This window comes from Saccoglossus kowalevskii, chromosome 15 (genome assembly GCF_978046115.1).
Source record: "Saccoglossus kowalevskii chromosome 15, keSacKowa6.1, whole genome shotgun sequence".
Classification (NCBI taxonomy): domain Eukaryota; kingdom Metazoa; phylum Hemichordata; class Enteropneusta; family Harrimaniidae; genus Saccoglossus; species Saccoglossus kowalevskii.
The window spans coordinates 5,792,836-5,814,233 of record NC_140655.1 but is presented as its reverse complement, the minus strand read 5'-3'; the positions used below and the strand labels follow the sequence as shown (position 1 = coordinate 5,814,233).

The 21,398-nt window shown below is 38.1% G+C and overlaps 1 protein-coding gene and 1 long non-coding RNA gene across 3 annotated transcripts in view; both read right to left on the bottom strand.

The window, feature by feature from the left end:
* Positions 1–98, bottom strand: part of LOC102805571 (death-associated protein kinase 1-like) — a 38,555-nt gene extending 38,457 nt beyond the window's left edge. For both annotated transcript variants that reach the window (XM_085508657.1, XM_085508658.1), the window contains exon 1: positions 1–98. In XM_085508657.1, the coding sequence (XP_085364783.1) occupies positions 1–93 (93 nt within the window). In that variant the 5' untranslated portion in view covers positions 94–98.
* Positions 99–14,673: 14,575 nt separating this feature from the next.
* On the bottom strand, positions 14,674–18,495 carry LOC146733884 (uncharacterized). Its single transcript, XR_014931719.1, has 3 exons — positions 18,397–18,495; positions 16,886–16,984; positions 14,674–14,735 (listed from the first exon to the last, which is right to left on the bottom strand). It is a non-coding gene; the product is annotated as an uncharacterized LOC146733884 (long non-coding RNA).
* Between the last annotated feature and the right edge of the window lie 2,903 nt (positions 18,496–21,398).

Sequence of the window (21,398 nt, the reverse complement as noted above, 5' to 3'; positions counted from 1 at the left end):
CTTATCAACTACATCTACATTAGCACCTTCTGACACCAATGCATCAACTGATTCATGATCACCTTTTTCTACTGCATAGTGAAGTGGAGTCATGTTGTTATACTACAACAAATATATATGACACAAATACAGTGTTAGTAAACTTTAAGACCATACAAGCATAAAGCTAAAATAATTCATTTACACAATATGCAATTGGCACTAAAGCATGAATTTATAATATTTGAATTACCTCATCAACCACGTCAACATTTGCTTTTGCTGACACCAATGCTATAATTAATTCAGAAGAATAATCTTCTACTGCATAGTGAAGTGGAGTCTTGTTGTTCTAAAATAAATATAACAAGTCATTGAAAATGACACAGTCCCCGTTAAGTTCTCTTTGTGCTCGTCATATTAAAGCGGAGGGGTTGTCGCGAGCGTGTCCTTGAAACTTGAGTTCCAAGTGGCGTATACAACAGATTGTTTATTTACATCAAAACATGTGTTTCGTGTCATAGTAATATGGTCAAAATAAAAACAGCCGTTATTCAGCCATCTTTGATCTGATTATGAAACACACTGATATGTATGATGTATGTGCCAAATACGAATGAAAATGGTACATAAATTGTGGAAATATAGTAGTAAGGCCAAAAAGTCAGATGGCTGTCAATCGGCCATCCTTTGAAACAAATTGTCATGGACATGCATCCTAACATGTATAAAGTACATGTATGTGCCAAATTTGAATGAAAACTGACAGAGCATGTCCAAGATACCGCATAAAAAACACAAAAACAAGATGCCTGCCAGTCGACCATCTTTGATCCAATTGCGAAATAAATCGTCATGGACATGTATCCTAACATGTATAATCTATGTACCAAGTTTGAATGACAACTGACAAAGCATGTCCAAAGTATAACATTTTCAAAAAAACAAGATGGCTGCCAGTCGGCCATTTTGAATCGCTAAACCACTGCATGTGCATATGTCCCACATAAGATACTAGGCACATGCAAAGAATGAACGGAATCGGTCCACAGGATTCTGAAATATGACGTTGGATAGACTGACGCACGGACAGACGGACACACGGACAGTCAGAGGGATAGACTCAAGAACTCACGGACGGTCGGTCATTGCGAAATAAATCGTCATGGACATGTATCCTAACATGTATAATCTATGTACCAAGTTTGAATGAAAACTGACAAAGCATGTCCAAAATGCAACATTTTCAAAAAACAAGATGGCTGCCAGTCGGCCATTTTGAATCGAATCGCTAAACCATTGCATGTGCATATGTCCCACATAAAGTACTAGGCACATGCAAAAAATGAACGGAATCGGTCCAAGGTTTTCTGAGATACGACTCCGGACGGACGCACGGACGCACGGAGACCGAATTATAAGTCCCCATTTTCGGACTTCGTCCAAACGGGAACTAATAATGCAGTGTCAAAAATACAGTGCAGAGTAAACTTTAATACTAATGCGTTTATGTTATGGCCGAGTCTCGTGCCACGCCCGTGGCAGGAGACAATATGGCTACTGCCACGGACGTGGCAGGAGACAATGTGGCTATTGCCACGTCCCGGAAGTAAACGTATCAACGTTCTATGTGTAGTTTCGGTCGTCATATACAGATTTTTCACTTGTTTTACCATCGGTGTTTGAATAAAATACTTTCACAGTGGTGTCGTTGTCAGAAATAATTTCAATTCGCGCATTTTATACGAAAATGCGAAGTCCAACCATTGACGGAAACTTTGTACGCCCTCCGGTGTTGGGAACTTGGAACACTACGTTTACCTAAAGCCAACCTCGGCGTTTATCAATCTAGTAAAACTCGCAAATTACGGCGTCGTTACCGTATTTTTAAAGTTTTAAATAAAATTAATATAGTACCAATAATATATTATTTCCTCTTTTTTACAGTCAGAGATATGGTTAATGTTAAATGTAACTGGGAATTACCAATATTCAATAATATGCAACATTTGGTACTTTGAATTATGACGACGAGGCCATCGACTAATAAATCCGAATAATAAAACAGGTTTTATAATTGAAAGTGAGCTTATAACAGAGAGCATGAACACACTTGTAGCACGACTAATATCAATAGTATATTCATTGTCATTGCGACCTGTTGTTTTTTTTTTTAGAGAAAAAACCTTGCAACTTAGCATAGTAAATTTCCACAATATTTCCACATTTACTTTTACAACTGACTGTGTGGTACGTTCACACTATTTCCCTGTTAAACAAGTCGTTAATCGACGCAATTACACAATTCAATGTCCCCGCCTAAATGGGAAAATTAAACCAGTGCATGTTAAATTACAAGGCTATGTAATGATTGCTTAATACATGTTCATGCAGGCACTACCTAGTCATTTCTGAAGTAATTTGATTTACTAGTTTCCAGAGAAACCAAGTAACGTATCTCCTGAAGAAAATTATTTTAATAGTGTATTTTCGTTATATAACGACGCCGTGATTTGCGAGTTTTATTAGCTTGATAAACTCCAAGGTTGGCTTTAGGTAAACGTAGTGTTCCAAGTTCCCACGTCCCGGAAGTAAATGTACCGACGTTCTATGTGTAGTTTCGGCCGTCATATACAGATTTTTCACTTGTTTTACTAGATTGATAAACGCCGAGGTTGGCTTTAGGTAAACGTAGTGTTCCAAGTTCCCAACACCGGAGGGCGTACAAAGGTTCCGTCAATGGTTGGACTTCACATTTTCGTATAAAATGCGCGAATTGAAATTATTTCTGACAACGACACCACTGTGAAAGTATTTTATTCAAACACCGATGGTAAAACAAGTGAAAAACCTGTATATGACGGCCGAAACTACACATAGAACGTCGGTACATTTACTTCCGGGACGTGGCAATAGCCACATTGTCTCCTGCCACGCCCGTGGCAGTAGCCATATTGTCTCCTGCCACGGGCGTGGCACGAGACACTCCGTTATGTTATATACGAGGTATGTATGGGAGTCTAAAAACTAACTCTGCGACGCGATTGTGCGACTCGCCGAATGTCGATTATTGCACTATGCGACAGGATCGCAGAGTCATTCTGCGAAGAGCACGATTCCCATTGGTTGGTTGGTCAAAAAGCGCGAATCTCAATGGTCGATCGTTGTAAGGGTACACAGCATGCCTTATAGAAATATTTAGTTTTAAATTGTTATTTCGCCGACTGCTCGCGAACTACGGCAAACAAGTATTTACCGACGACATGCCGCACGGTTCGGTAATCAGAAAGTATTTAACATTGATTTATTAACATATAAAACATCCCCCGGAGGTGATGAAAGGGGTTACAAAACACATGCACGTTGGTGTTGGCTGCCTTATTACGGTGTAACATCAGGGAGCTGGTAACATTAACGCCATCTTGAAGTTGTAAGGCTTCGTCCGCAACCATGCTCATTAGCATAGGCGGCAGCTTTAAAGCGAGTAGAGCGCGAAGTACGTTTCACGCGATGTTACGTTCTTTTTTTGTCATTAGCAAGTATAATTTGTTATGACTATATTTATCACTTTGAATTCCCAAATAAAGCGTGTAGCGGGTCAAACTGTTTTTAGGCAATCAATATATAGAGAAAAAACGTAAAGCTGTGTGAATGGATTGAAACTAATGCTGAAGATAGCAAACTAAAATGGCAGTGTCAACGGAAAATTAGATGGGTGCACGCTCTCTGCATAAACGGAAACGAAGGCTTTGTTTATTTGGCCGATGTCGACAAACAACAGATTTTCTGTACTCACTTCCTCGTCCCTCAACGGTCTTACGTATCGGTGTCATCATCGGTTAAGTAGTTGAAACTCTTTCGCGTTGATGCGAATATTTCAGCCTAATCATTCCCTTCGAACCACTCGCGAGGTTGGTCATTATATGACCTAGACATGCTTGCAATCTGTTGCGATTCCGATAAAAAATTCTTGAAAAATAAATATAAATTGCGTAAACGAGGGGTGAACGCGAGAGTCCTGTAATTTTTCATCGGAATCACAACAGGCTGCAGGCAAGTCTAAATTAGTAAATATGACCCTGAGTTGCAGATTTTTCTTTGCCTCGCCTAGCGCGCCTGTCATTGGCGTCTTTGCTTTCTTTCTTTTCATCGTCATTGCATTAGTAAGATGGTGTTATTAAAATAGAATATAGAAAATAAAACGATTTCTCAAACGAAGTCTTGACTGATAATAATGCTGACAATGGACGTTAGATTAATATGCATTGTTTGCGACAGAAAGCATGTCACCCGTTCTATCAGAATCGTCAACAACAGAGTATAACCGGTAGTATACATATACACGTTATAAACATTATGCAAATATTAACGAAACGGTAGTAGTGTTAGCGTTTGAGCACTGGTCTTTCCGAAATTTCGAAAAGCTGGGATGATGAAACAAGGTACATGTACAAAGTAACCGTTTTATTAATTATTGAAAAATCAAGAGGAAAAAAAAGAAAATTTCCCTTCCCGCTACATTAAGATCATTATGGACCACCGAAATTTGGCGTTCATTTAAAAAAATAAACCATAATTGTCAGTAGTACTTAATTCAAAAATTATGATACAAAACTAATTCCATTCATACCACAAACCAACGCCGTGTTTACTTTTCACAACTGTTACAAAGTATTTCATTTCTGGTGGTTAAATACTAGCTAATCAATCATAGACCACAAGTTTGGAGTCCGTTTATGATCTAAACAAAGGCAGACGATTGCTGCCGCCTATGCTAATGAGCATAGTCGACGAGACGAAACTCCAAGATGGCGATAACGTTACACCGTAAATAGGCAGTCAAAACCAACGTGCACGTTACACTATTTAAGTTTTCTAGCCAGCGGTGTGATGCGTCTAATCACCGTAAATCATGTGTCATTTGTTTGGTCCCACAATTTGTCTTCCATGTGCTTGCCGATTACCGAACAGTGCGGCATGTCGCCGGTACATAGTGTTTACACACTTTTTTTTACCGTACCATTTAAAACTTAATTTTTTATAAGGCATGCGGTGAACATTGACCATTGGGATTCGGGTTGTTCGACCCACCAACCAATAGGAATCGTGCTCTTCGCAGAGTGACACTGCGATCCTGTCGCAGAGATGCAATAATCGATATTCGGCGAGTCGCACAATCGCGTCGCAGAGTTTATAGTTTTTAGACCCCCATACATACATGAATATACCCTTGCTCAACATTCTGTGCATGGTTACTGTGTAGTATATTAATGATTGTGAAGAGGTTAATAAAAACACATAATACTATACATCTCATACGTGCACTGTTTATGTGGGAATGATAGCGAGACCAAACATTGCCAAATTGTTTCTGGTCTGTGCTAATGACAGACTACACAATGTCATGACTGACTTGAGATACAATTATAAACACAAACATAAATTTGCTATTAAAACAATGTTAAACAGAATAAAACTCAAAATAAACAAATTGTATATGATAAAAAAGAACAAAAGAAGACAAGAGAAACAATGCAGCACATTCTTCCTTTGGACATTGTAGTCATGAGAGTGAGTGACCCCAACTGTGATTCAACATGATTTTATGTAAACCCGGTCAAGTTACTTTAATAACAAGCCATACATGGCACAGTCCCCGTTAGTTATTAAATTTAAGAAATATAGTTTTGTTTATAGTAATATAGCTGGAATATAACCATGTCAGGAATATGGTTTTTTAACATTAAAATGATTGACATTTGTATCTGATTATCAAAAAAGTACTTGTCCATATTTAGAGATATTGCTCTGGAACAGCATTCAAAATCAGCCATTTTGAATACATGTATATATATCACATGATGTATAACGAATATATAAAATTTGAATATAATCAGTCAAAGCATTTAAGAGTAGGCTCTGTAAGCCCAATCATGAAAACAAAATGGCCGCTATTTTGAATCCAATCTGGAAAAAAAAAATGCCGTGCATCAGGAACCCGTAATGTCTAATGTATGTACCAAGTTTGAACGAAATCCATCCATAAATGCCAGATATTTGATGATTTTGTAGCACAAAAATAACCACCATTCGGCCATTTTGAATAGAATTGTCAAACCAATGTAACTGTTTATCTATGACATGATGTATAATGAATATTTAAAATTTGAACATAATCAGTGAAAGCAAGTCAGAGATATGGCACGAGAACCACATTCATTGAAACAAAATGGCCGCCAGTTGGTCATTTTGAATCTTATCTGAAAAACAAAATTATTTGCATCAAGGTCTCATAATGTACTTAATGTACATAATGTGCGTGTACTTGTATGGTAAACCTCTGGTTTTCGTCTCAGTGAAAAAGTACCTGGGCTATATGGTGTCATCAGATGGCAAGGATGAAGCTGATATGAAGCGACAATTGCGGTGTATTTATGCTAGGGCAAATTTTATTTTACGAAAATTTATAAAAAGTTCAGAGTACGTTAAGTGTTTGTTATTTAGAACGTATTTATACAGTATATATTGTCTGAATGTTTGGTGGGATTATCGTACACAAATTGTGAATACTGTGTGAGTGGCTTATAATAACGCTATAAGATTGATCTTTAGCCTTAAACTGGCTAGCAGCGCCAGTGGTAATTGCGTGAGTAGAAATATTTTCAACTTTGAATCTCTTCAGCGCAAGGCATTATATAACTTCAGTCAGCGTCTACTTACGAGCGATAATGCTTTAATTCGTACTTGTGTCAACTCTGACAGTTTTGTCTTATCCAAATTTTGGACTAATCTTAGACGTTGTATTTATTAGTGTTCGTGTTTGTTATGTATTTAATATGGGACTCTTTTGGCCTGAAATAAAGGATTAATAATAATAATAATAATAATGTCTAATATATATATTGAGTTTGAACAAAATTCATTTGTAAACAGCCGAGAAATACTTGATTTTTAGGATTTTTCAGCACAAAAATGGCCGCCATTCGGCCATCTTGAATCAGATCATAAAACAAAATGATGTGCATCAAGGTCCTATAATGTCTAATGTATATACTAAGTTTGGACAAAATCCATCAATAAACACCCGAGAAATGCTTGATTTTGATAATTTTTAGCACAAAAATGGCCGCCATTCGGCCATCTAGAATCAGAATATGAAACAAATTGACGTGCATATGTATAATATCATATATGATGTATGTGTGAAGTTTGATTGTGATTGGTCCAGGCATTTCTAAGATACAGGTCCGGACACACGCACACACGGAGGTCAAAACATAAGTCCTCGTTTTCGGACTGCGTCCGAACGGGGACTAACAAGGGCATGTATAGTAAAGTATCATTGTGGCAACTTATGTACACATATCAAATTTTTTTTATATGTGGATTTACAATAGTACTCTAGACCTAACCTAGACAACCATGACTCAAATCATAATTACTACCACTATCTAATAAATTCGACCAACCAACCAATAGGAATTGTGCTCTTCGCAGAATGACACTGTCGCAGAGTGCAATAATCGACATTCGGTGAGTCGCACAATCGCGTCACAGAGTTAGTTTTTAGACCCCATACCGGTACATAAATGCATCAGGACAATAATTTCCAGTATCACGCCTGGCCCAGCACGCGTGGCTTTCATCAATCAAAACAAAACAAGTCATGGCTGTGGTATGAACTGGATACAGCTCTTGCTACCGCTGCATGACCTCAGGTCACAAAAGCCGTATCCATTAAATTCTATCTGAAGTGATCCAGAAATTTAGGAAGTATGAAATGAGAGCTTTAATAAAATATATAGTTTACTATAATTCAGAACAATTCTGATATGAAACAAGCCATGCATGGCACAGTCCCTGTTAGTTATCAAATTTAGGATATATATAGTTTTATTTATAGTAATATAGTTGGAACATGTCAGATCTATGGATCCAGAAGCTGATGCTTGGTTATGATGATTTTTTAACATTAAATGATTGACATTTTGTATCTGATCGTCAAACGAGTACTTGTCCATATTGCTCTGGAACAGCATTAATTAAAACAATTTGAATACATCTATATATCTATAACATGATATATAATGAATATATAAAATTTGAACATAATCAGTCAAAGCATGTCAGAGATATGGCTCCAAAAGTGCATTAAAACTAAATCCAATCTGAAAACTAAAATGACGTACACCCAGAACCCATAATATCTAATGTATGTACCAAGTTTGAACAGAATCTATCCGTAAACGCCAAGATCCAGTTCTGGATACCAGAAATGCTTAATTTTGATGATTTTTAGCACAAAAATGGCTGCCATTTGGGCCATTTTGAATCAGATAGTCAAAGAAATATATCTGTCTAACTATGTCATGATGTATAATGAATATATGAAATTTGAATATAATCAGTCAAAGCATCACAGGGATATGGCACTAGAACTGCATTCATTAAAACAAAATGGCCACCAGTCGGCCATTTTAAATCCGATCTGAAAAATAAACTGACATGCATCAAGGTCTTATAATGTCCAATGTATGTACCAAGTTTGAACAAAATCCATCCATAAATGCATGATTAAGATGATTTTTCAGCACAAAGAATGACTATTTGGCCATCTTGAAGCAGATCGTGAAACAAATTGATGTGCATATAATATCAAGTATGATGTATGTGTGAAGTTTGAATGTAATCAGTCCAAGCATGTCTAAGATATAAGTATAGATATTTGCATGCAAGGATGCATGGACACAGAGGTCAATCCATAAGTCCCCGTTTTTGGACTGCGTCCGAACAGAGATTAAATATCAAGCCTAAATTATAACATCCCTGTTAAGTCTACTACATCCTTAAATGATTTTTTTAAGGAAGCTGAGAAAGCTGTTCCTACAGACTCGATAAATGACGGCAATTGAAGTCTCATCATACGTGCGAGTGAAATAGTCACATGCTCTATTAGAACGAGACCTGGTATGCTTGTGTCTTTCATAAATTTTGTTTTATGACACAAACACTCAAGTTTCAGTATAAAATATTTTATTGGCATAAGGGACGCTCACCGTGTCCCACCTAAGCTGCACTACACAAGAAAAAACAGCGCACATAACACTAGGCGATACACTCTGCATGGTGACACGGTGAGCACCCAGACATGAAACATAACACTAGGCGATACACACTGCATGGTGACACGGTGAGCACCCAGACATGAAACATAACACTAGGCGATACACACTGCATGGTGACACGGTGAGCACCCAGACATGAAACATAACAATAGGCGATACACTCTGCATGGTGACACGGTGAGCACCCAGACATGAAACATAACACTAGGCGATACACACTGCATGGTGACACGGTGAGCACCCAGACATGAAACATAACAATAGGCGATACACACTGCATGGTGACACGGTGAGCACCCAGACATGAAACATAACACTAGGCGATACACACTGCATGGTGACACGGTGAGCACCCAGACATGAAACATAACACTAGGCGATACACACTGCATGGTGACACGGTGAGCACCCAGACATGAAACATAACAATAGGCGATACACACTGCATGGTGACACGGTGAGCACCCAGACATGAAACATAACACTAGGCGATACACACTGCATGGTGACACGGTGAGCACCCAGACATGAAACATAACACTAGGCGATACACACTGCATGGTGACACGGTGAGCACCCAGACATGAAACATAACACTAGGCGATACACACTGCATGGTGACACGGTGAGCACCCAGACATGAAACATAACAATAGGCGATACACACTGCATGGTGACACGGTGAGCACCCAGACATGAAACATAACACTAGGCGATACACACTGCATGGTGACACGGTGAGCACCCAGACATGAAACATAACACTAGGCGATACACACTGCATGGTGACACGGTGAGCACCCAGACATGAAACATAACACTAGGCGATACACACTGCATGGTGACACGGTGAGCACCCAGACATGAAACATAACACTAGGTGATACACACTGCATGGTGACACGGTGAGCACCCAGACATGAAAACATAACACTAGGCGATACACACTGCATGGTGACACGGTGAGCACCCAGACATGAAACATAACAATAGGCGATACACACTGCATGGTGACACGGTGAGCACCCAGACATGAAAACAGCGAACATAACAATAGGTGATACACACTGCATGGTGACACGGTGAGCACCCAGACATGAAACATAACACTAGGCGATACACACTGCATGGTGACACGGTGAGCACCCAGACATGAAAACATAACACTAGGCGATACACACTGCATGGTGACACGGTGAGCACCCAGACATGAAACATAACACTAGGCGATACACACTGCATGGTGACATGGTGAGCACCCAGACATGAAACATAACACTAGGCGATACACACTGCATGGTGACATGGTGAGCACCCAGACATGAAACATAACAGTAGGCGATACACACACTGCATGGTGACACGGTGAGCACCCAGACATGAAACATAACACTAGGCGATACACACTGCATGGTGACATGGTGAGCACCCAGACATGAAACATAACACTAGGCGATACACACTGCATGGTGACATGGTGAGCACCCAGACATGAAACATAACAATAGGCGATACACACACTGCATGGTGACACGGTGAGCACCCAGACATGAAACATAACACTAGGCGATACACACTGCATGGTGACACGGTGAGCACCCAGACATGAAACATAACAATAGGCGATACACACTGCATGGTGACACGGTGAGCACCCAGACATGAAACATAACACTAGGTGATACACACTGCATGGTGACACGGTGAGCACCAGACATGAAACATAACACTAGGCGATACACACTGCATGGTGACACGGTGAGCACCCAGACATGAAACATAACACTAGGCGATACACACTGCATGGTGACACGGTGAGCACCCAGACATGAAACATAACAATAGGCGATACACACTGCATGGTGACACGGTGAGCACCCAGACATGAAACATAACAATAGGCGATACACACTGCATGGTGACACGGTGAGCACCCAGACATGAAAACATAACACTAGGCGATACACACTGCATGGTGATACGGTGAGCACCCAGACATGAAACATAACACTAGGCGATACACACTGCATAGTGACACGGTGAGCACCCAGACATGAAACATAACACTAGGCGATACACACTGCATGGTGACACGGTGAGCACCCAGACATGAAACATAACAATAGGCGATACACACTGCATGGTGACACGGTGAGCACCCAGACATGAAAACATAACAATAGGCGATACACACTGCATGGTAACACGGTGAGCACCCAGACATGAAACATAACAATAGGCGATACACACTGCATGGTGACACGGTGAGCACCCAGACATGAAAACATAACACTAGGCGATACACACTGCATGGTGACACGGTGAGCACCCAGACATGAAAACATAACAATAGGCGATACACACTGCATGGTGACACGGTGAGCACCCAGACATGAAAACATAACACTAGGCGATACACACTGCATGGTGATACGGTGAGCACCCAGACATGAAACATAACACTAGGCGATACACACTGCATGGTGACACGGTGAGCACCCAGACATGAAACATAACACTAGGCGATACACACTGCATGGTGACACGGTGAGCACCCAGACATGAAACATAACAATAGGCGATACACACTGCATGGTGACACGGTGAGCACCCAGACATGAAAACATAACAATAGGCGATACACACTGCATGGTAACACGGTGAGCACCCAGACATGAAACATAACAATAGGCGATACACACTGCATGGTGACACGGTGAGCACCCAGACATGAAAACATAACACTAGGCGATACACACTGCATGGTGACACGGTGAGCACCCAGACATGAAAACATAACACTAGGCGATACACACTGCATGGTGACACGGTGAGCACCCAGACATGAAAACATAACACTAGGCGATACACACTGCATGGTGACACGGTGAGCACCCAGACATGAAACATAACAATAGGCGATACACACTGCATGGTGACACGGTGAGCACCCAGACATGAAAACAGCGAACATAACAATAGGTGATACACACTGCATGGTGACACGGTGAGCACCCAGACATGAAACATAACACTAGGCGATACACACTGCATGGTGACACGGTGAGCACCCAGACATGAAAACATAACACTAGGCGATACACACTGCATGGTGACACGGTGAGCACCCAGACATGAAACATAACACTAGGCGATACACACTGCATGGTGACATGGTGAGCACCCAGACATGAAACATAACACTAGGCGATACACACTGCATGGTGACATGGTGAGCACCCAGACATGAAACATAACAATAGGCGATACACACACTGCATGGTGACACGGTGAGCACCCAGACATGAAACATAACACTAGGCGATACACACTGCATGGTGACATGGTGAGCACCCAGACATGAAACATAACACTAGGCGATACACACTGCATGGTGACATGGTGAGCACCCAGACATGAAACATAACAATAGGCGATACACACACTGCATGGTGACACGGTGAGCACCCAGACAGAAACATAACACTAGGCGATACACACTGCATGGTGACACGGTGAGCACCCAGACATGAAACATAACAATAGGCGATACACACTGCATGGTGACACGGTGAGCACCCAGACATGAAACATAACACTAGGCGATACACACTGCATGGTGACACGGTGAGCACCAGACATGAAACATAACACTAGGCGATACACACTGCATGGTGACACGGTGAGCACCCAGACATGAAACATAACACTAGGCGATACACACTGCATGGTGACACGGTGAGCACCCAGACATGAAACATAACAATAGGCGATACACACTGCATGGTGACACGGTGAGCACCCAGACATGAAACATAACAATAGGCGATACACACTGCATGGTGACACGGTGAGCACCCAGACATGAAAACATAACACTAGGCGATACACACTGCATGGTGACACGGTGAGCACCCAGACATGAAACATAACACTAGGCGATACACACTGCATGGTGACACGGTGAGCACCCAGACATGAAACATAACACTAGGCGATACACACTGCATGGTGACACGGTGAGCACCCAGACATGAAACATAACAATAGGCGATACCCACTGCATGGTGACACGGTGAGCACCCAGACATGAAAACATAACAATAGGCGATACACACTGCATGGTAACACGGTGAGCACCCAGACATGAAACATAACAATAGGCGATACACACTGCATGGTGACACGGTGAGCACCCAGACATGAAAACATAACACTAGGCGATACACACTGCATGGTGACACGGTGAGCACCCAGACATGAAAACATAACAATAGGCGATACACACTGCATGGTGACACGGTGAGCACCCAGACATGAAACATAACAATAGGCGATACACACTGCATGGTGACACGGTGAGCACCCAGACATGAAAACATAACAATAGGCGATACACACTGCATGGTAACACGGTGAGCACCCAGACATGAAACATAACAATAGGCGATACACACTGCATGGTGACACGGTGAGCACCCAGACATGAAAACATAACACTAGGCGATACACACTGCATGGTGACACGGTGAGCACCCAGACATGAAACATAACAATAGGCGATACACACTGCATGGTGACACGGTGAGCACCCAGACATGAAAACAGTAGAATAAACACAAAGAGAAATAAATATTTAACTGAAATAAAAGCATGTAAAATGACATTGTTCAAAAAACTATACTAGCCCTCAAATGATATTGTTAGAATTAGTAAATGTAGGTAGAAGCAGTGTGACTGCAACTACAGGTAGAAACAGCATGACTGCAACTACAAGGTAGAAAAACAGCGTGACTGTAGCTCTACAAGAACAAGGATTAGTAGGTAGAGGTAGCTCTACAGGTAGAAACAGCGTGACTGCAACTACAAAGAAATCAGTTAGTTATGAGGTAGAAACAGCGAGCACTGTAACTACAATGATATGAACAATGAGATATGAACCAGTATTGAGGATTACAATGTTTATCTTGGGGGGAAAATTGCCCACCTAAAAGCAAAGCCCCCGGTGGTGATTGGGGATGGTGGAGGGTTCAAGTAAATTTAAACTCTGAGAAAATCAAAACACTGGAGAAAAAAACTGAACTGTTCAAGATGACTACAAACTAAAGACTGCGTCACACGAAGTCACGTGATAAACACGCGAGATTCATGTCATAAACACTGTTTAATGCATACACAATAAACATGTATTTATGACACAAACACTCAAGTTTCAGTATAAAATATTTTATTGGCATAAGGGACGCTCACCGTGTCCCACCTAAGCTGCACTACACTAGAAAAAACAGCGAACATAACAAAAGGCGATACACACTGCATAAATGCATGCCTTGCATTATACATCTACAGGTAAACATTACACACAGGTAAACATGACACACTTATTTGAGAATGTTCACTTGCCTAGTGACCAAAACTTTGGTGAATACCATTTTGCAGGGGCAAGAAATTGTTACTGTACGTGGATAAGATTAAGACACTGTTATTAAAATAACAATTGTGTATGTTAAGCAAAGGGATACTACAAGTTACCTCATCAACTACGTCTATATTAGCCCCTGCTGATAACAATATCTGAACTGATTCATGATCACGTTTTTTTACTGCATAGTGAAGTGGAGTCTTGTTGTTCTGAAATAAATATAATAATACCGTGTCATAAATACAGTGTAGAGTAAACTATAATTATATTAATATGTTTATGTTATATATACCTTAGCTCAACATTCTGTGCATGGTTACTGTGTAGTATATTAATGATTGTGAAGAGGTTAATAAAAACACATAATACTATACATTTCATACGTGCACTGTTTATGTGGGAATGATAGCGAGACCAAACATTGCCAAATTGTTTCTGGTCTGTGCTAATGACAGACTACACAATGTCATGACTGACATGAGATACAATTATAAACACAAACATAAATTTGCTATTAAAACAATGTTAAACAGAATAAAACTCAAAAGAAACAATGCAGCACATGCATCTTCTAGACATTGTAGTCATAAGAGTGAGTGACCCCAACTGTGGTTCAACAATGTTTTATGTAAACCCGGTCAAGTCACTTAACAAGGGCTTGTATAGTAAAGTATCATTGTGGCTCTTTATGTACACATATCAAATGTGTGTATGTGTGGGTGCACACTAGTACCTGACTATGACTCAAATCATAATTCATATATCTAATAAATTGCAGTTTGCAGCTTTTGTTGACCTGCTAGGTAAAAATTGTATAATCGTACTGCTTTGATAGATATAGGAGTGTAATTGACGTAATTGACCATGCCGGACTTCGCACTTATAAAGTAACATACATTAAAAGTCTGCATAAACAAACTGTGCGTATGTATGAGAGCTGTCGGTATCTTGCTACATGTACATGAATGATACTTGTCCCAGTAAGCGATGTATTTTAAGATTCATTGGATGGTAGGTATAAATATATTTGTCTAATTAATAAAATGATATAATATCTCACTGTAGTTCCACATGGTAGAAGCCATAATAATGGACATTATCATACACCTTGTATTGCTCAGCCGTGTATAGCTATGGGAAGTGCGCCCTCACATCAGAACAATAATTTCAAGTATCTGGCCCAGCACGCCAGGATTTCATCAATCAAAACAAACGAGCCATTCAAAATTATGTTGTGTGTTTAAGATCACGCCGTGGTAAAATTGTAATGACACCTATAAGGTATATGATAAAACATCTATGGACTGGATACAGCGCTTGCTGCACTCGGCCACACGACCTCAGGTCACAAAAGCCTAATCCAGTTCATAAAGAATATATAGTCAAGGCCAAATACAGATAGTGACCCTATCATGAGTGAAATCAAATAATTTGCAGTCTATGTTTGATATTAAGGAGAGTTGGCATATACCGGTACATCTATTCTTTCAATGCATCATAATATTAACCCTGACATCCATTAAATTCTATCCGAAATGACCCAGAAATTTAGGAAGTATGAAATGAGAGCTTTAATAAAATATATAGTTTAATATAGTTCAGAACAATTCTGATATGAAACAAGCCATGCATGGCACAGTTACTGCTCATTATCAAATTTAAGATATATATAGTTTTGTTTATAGTAATATAGTTGGAACATAAACATGTCAGAGCTAGAGATCCAGAAGCTGATGCTTGATTATGATGATTTTTTAACATTAAAATGATTGCTATCTTGTATCTGATTGTCAAACGAGTACTTGTCCATATTGAGAGATATTTCTCTGGAACAGCATTAATTAAAACAAAATGAATACCGCTCGACCATTTTGAATACATCTATAACATGATGTATAATGAAGATATAAAATTTGAACATAATCAGTCAAAGCATCTCAGACATATGGTGCATTTATTAAATTCATTAAAACAAAATGGCCACCAGTCAGCCATTTTGAATCTGATTCGAAAAATAAAACGACATTTATCAGGAACCCATAATGTCTAATGTATGTACCAAGTTTGAATTAAAACCAACGATAAATGCCAAGATCCGGTTCAAACTGATCCGGTTACAAACTGATTCATTCCTTCGCTTGTCAGATATATTATGAACTTTGGCAAATATCTTTCTTAAATTAATCGGGGAAATCATTTAATTTACTTCCAAGAATCATTTATGAACGGTTCTCTTCTCAATATGAAATCTCAAATATAAACACCTTTCAACAAAAAATCTGCAATATGCATGCCAGTGAGTTGGTATAGCACATGTATACATACTGATATACTACACCTGCATTGATAACACACTCACATTATTGACAGCATTCACATTAGCACCTTTATGTAGTAACTTCTCCACTATAGGAGTGTATCCAAAACAGGCAGCGAGATGTAATGGAGTGTTCTGATCCTGGAAATGAAATGAAAACATTATTTCATTATCTTAGTGATTTGCATTGTAATCAAAAGCTTGCACAAGGAACTATTGATAACATTGCCAAATACGTTATTGTGACCAGGGTCATGTCCCAATCAGCTGACTTTCAGCCAATCATGGACAGTGTAACAATGCAATTGATGCCACCATCTATTGGGATACTTGGGAATTGTATGACTTTTAACAAAATATTTTTTGTGATTGGTAAGAATGTATCCCAAAACATCAATAGAATTTTTATTTTTACATTTGCCATGAATCATTGAATTGGACAATAATTTTTAAGAAAAAAATAATAAATAGTACAGATCAATTAACTTGGGTTTCAGCTTTGTCTGTGAATAACTACTAGCTGATTTGACATGGCCATCACATATAAAACATCTACATATAAAATATTGAAGCAATCAGGCTTGACGTTTTTTTCAAGAAGTAGTCGAAAACAGCACTTTTTACCAAAAATGACATAATATTAATTAAAATTAGAGATTTGAAGATATCCCAAAATAAATGAATCTGGTAGATGTCCATCTAAGGTACACATATACCAAGTGTAAAAGTAAGTGAACTTGTATCTAATATTGTGAAAGTTATAAATCATTTTGTTGTCTTTTTAATTACCGGTACCACGAAATATGCGATCCATTGAAAACATTTGAAGCAATTTAGTGCAGTTTTCAAATTCATTCCTAGTTGACAGCAGTCACTGTCAAACCATATTTTATTCGTATTTAATTTTCTTTATTTTAGATCTACAATCCACCTGATGGTTTTAGTTGAAGAGGTTGTTAAAAAATTGCTAAATTCATTAACTGCTAAATCAACAGTTATTACGAGTATTAGTAATTGTATTAATTAAATCTCTAGACATGAAATAAATTTCCTTTTTGTCTCGTTGTCCCATATACTTTTAGCTGGTAACGGTGTGAGTTTTTTAATTTGCATTAGTCATTGCATTCACATTCAGAAATAATGAGACTAAAATTGGGCAGTGATCAGAAGTACAGGTTAGGTTAACTTGGAAGTATGTACAACAGCTGTTACAACATGAGAAAATCACCGAGTGTACAGTAGTACACATATTAAGGATAAGAACAGTAGGCAGGTTTAGCCCACTGAAAATGAATATTTACAAACTGATCCATTCCTTCGTTTGCCAGATATATTACCGTTTGAACGTTGACAAATATTTTTCTTAAATTCATCGAGAAAATCATTTAATTTACTAGTACCTCTAAGAATTATTTATCAATGGTTCTCTTCCCAATATGAAGTCTCAAAAATAAACACCTTTTCACAAGAAATCTCGAATATGCATGCGAGTGAGTTGGTATAGCACATGTATACATACTGATATACTACACCTGCATTGATAACACACTCACTTTATTGACAGCATTCACATTAGCACCTTTATGTAGTAACTTCTCCACTATAGGAGTGTATCCAAAACAGGCAGCGAGATGTAATGGAGTGTTCTGATCCTGGAAATGAAATGAAATGAAAAAATTTTTTCATTATCTTAGTGATTTGCATTGTAATCAAAAGCTTGCACAAGGAACTATTGATAACATTGCCAAATACATTATTGTGACCAGGGTCATGTCCCAATCAGCTGACTTTCAGCCAATCATGGACAGTGTAACAATGCAATTGATGCCACCATCTATTGGGATACTTGGGAATTGTATGACTTTTAACAAAATATTTTTTGTGATTGGTAAGAATGTATCCCAAAACATCAATAGAATTTTTATTTTTACATTTGCCATGAATCATTGAATTGGACAATAATTTTTAAGAAAAAATTAATAAATAGTACAGATCAATTAACTTGGGTTTCAGCTTTGTCTGTGAATAACTACTAGCTGATTTGACATGGCCATCACATATAAAACATCTACATATAAAATATTGAAGCAATCAGGCTTGACGTTTTTTTCAAGAAGTAGTCGAAAACAGCACTTTTTACCAAAAATGACATAATATTAATTAAAATTAGAGATTTGAAAACATCCCAAAATAAATGAATCTGGTAGATGTCCACCTAAGGTACACATATACCAAGTGTAAAAGTAAGTGAACTTGTATCTAATATTGTGAAAGTTATAAATCATTTTGTTGTCTTTTTAATTACCGGTACCACGAAATATGCGATCCATTGAAAACATTTGAAGCAATTTAGTGCAGTTTTCAAATTCATTCCTAGTTGACAGCAGTCACTGTCAAACCATATTTTATTCATATTTAATTTTCTTTATTTTAGATCTACAATCCACCTGATGGTTTTAGTTGAAGAGGTTGTTAAAAAATTGCTAAATTCATTAACTGCTAAATCAACAGTTATTACGAGTATTAGTAATTGTATTAATTAAATCTCTAGACATGAAATAAATTTCCTTTTTGTCTCGTTGTCCCATATACTTTTAGCTGGTAACGGTGTGAGTTTTTTAATTTGCATTAGTCATTGCATTCACATTCAGAAATAATGAGACTAAAATTGGGCAGTGATCAGAAGTACAGGTTAGGTTAACTTGGAAGTATGTACAACAGCTGTTACAACATGAGAAAATCACCGAGTGTACAGTAGTACACATATTAAGGATAAGAACAGTAGGCAGGTTTAGCCCACTGAAAATGAATATTTACAAACTGATCCATTCCTTCGTTTGCCAGATATATTACCGTTTGAACTTTGACAAATAATTTTTTTTAAATTCATCGAGAAAATCATTTAATTTACATATCAATGGTTCTCTTCCCAATATGAAGTCTCAAAAATAAACACCTTTTCACAAGAAATCTCGAATATGCATGCGAGTGAGTTGGTATAGCACATGTATACATACTGATATACTACACCTGCATTGATAACACACTCACTTTATTGACAGCATTCACATTAGCACCTTTATGTAGTAACTTCTCCACTATAGGAGTGTATCCAAAACAGGCAGCGAGATGTAATGGAGTGTTCTGATCCTGGAAATGAAATGAAATGAAAACATTTTTTCATTATCTTAGTGATTTGCATTGTAATCAAAAGCTTGCACAAGGAACTATTGATAACATTGCCAAATACATTATTGTGACCAGGGTCATGTCCCAATCAGCTGACTTTCAGCCAATCATGGACAGTGTAACAATGCAATTGATGCCACCATCTATTGGGATACTTGGGAATTGTATGACTTTTAACAAAATATTTTTTGTGATTGGTAAGAATGTATCCCAAAACATCAATAGAATTTTTATTTTTACATTTGCCATGAATCATTGAATTGGACAATAATTTTTAAGAAAAAAATAATAAATAGTACAGATCAATTAACTTGGGTTTCAGCTTTGTCTGTGAATAACTACTAGCTGATTTGACATGGCCATCACATATAAAACATCTACATATAAAATATTGAAGCAATCAGGCTTGACGTTTTTTTCAAGAAGTAGTCGAAAGCAGCACTTTTTACCAAAAATGACATAATATTAATTAAAATTAGAGATTTGAAGATATCCCAAAATAAATGAATCTGGTAGATGTCCATCTAAGGTACACATATACCAAGTGTAAAAGTAAGTGAACTTGTATCTAATATTGTGAAAGTTATAAATCATTTTGTTGTCTTTTTAATTACCGGTACCACGAAATATGCGATCCATTGAAAACATTTGAAGCAATTTAGTGCAGTTTTCAAATTCATTCCTAGTTGACAGCAGTCACTGTCAAACCATATTTTATTCGTATTTAATTTTCTTTATTTTAGATCTACAATCCACCTGATGGTTTTAGTTGAAGAGGTTGTTAAAAAATTGCTAAATTCATTAACTGCTAAATCAACAGTTATTACGAGTATTAGTAATTGTATTAATTAAATCTCTAGACATGAAATAAATTTCCTTTTTGTCTCGTTGTCCCATATACTTTTAGCTGGTAACGGTGTGAGTTTTTTAATTTGCATTAGTCATTGCATTCACATTCAGAAATAATGAGACTAAAATTGGGCAGTGATCAGAAGTACAGGTTAGGTTAACTTGGAAGTATGTACAACAGCCGTTACAACATGAGAAAATCACCGAGTGTACAGTAGTACACATATTAAGGATAAGAACAGTAGGCAAGTTTAGCCCACTGAAAATGAATATTTACAAACTGATCCATTCCTTCGTTTGCCAGATATATTACCGTTTGAACTTTGACAAATATTTTTCTTAAATTCATCGAGAAAATCATTTAATTTACATATCAATGGTTCTCTTCCCAATATGAAGTCTCAAAAATAAACACCTTTTCACAAGAAATCTTGAATATGCATGCGAGTGAGTTGATATAGCACATGTATACATACTGATATACTACACCTGCATCGATAATACACTCACTTTATTG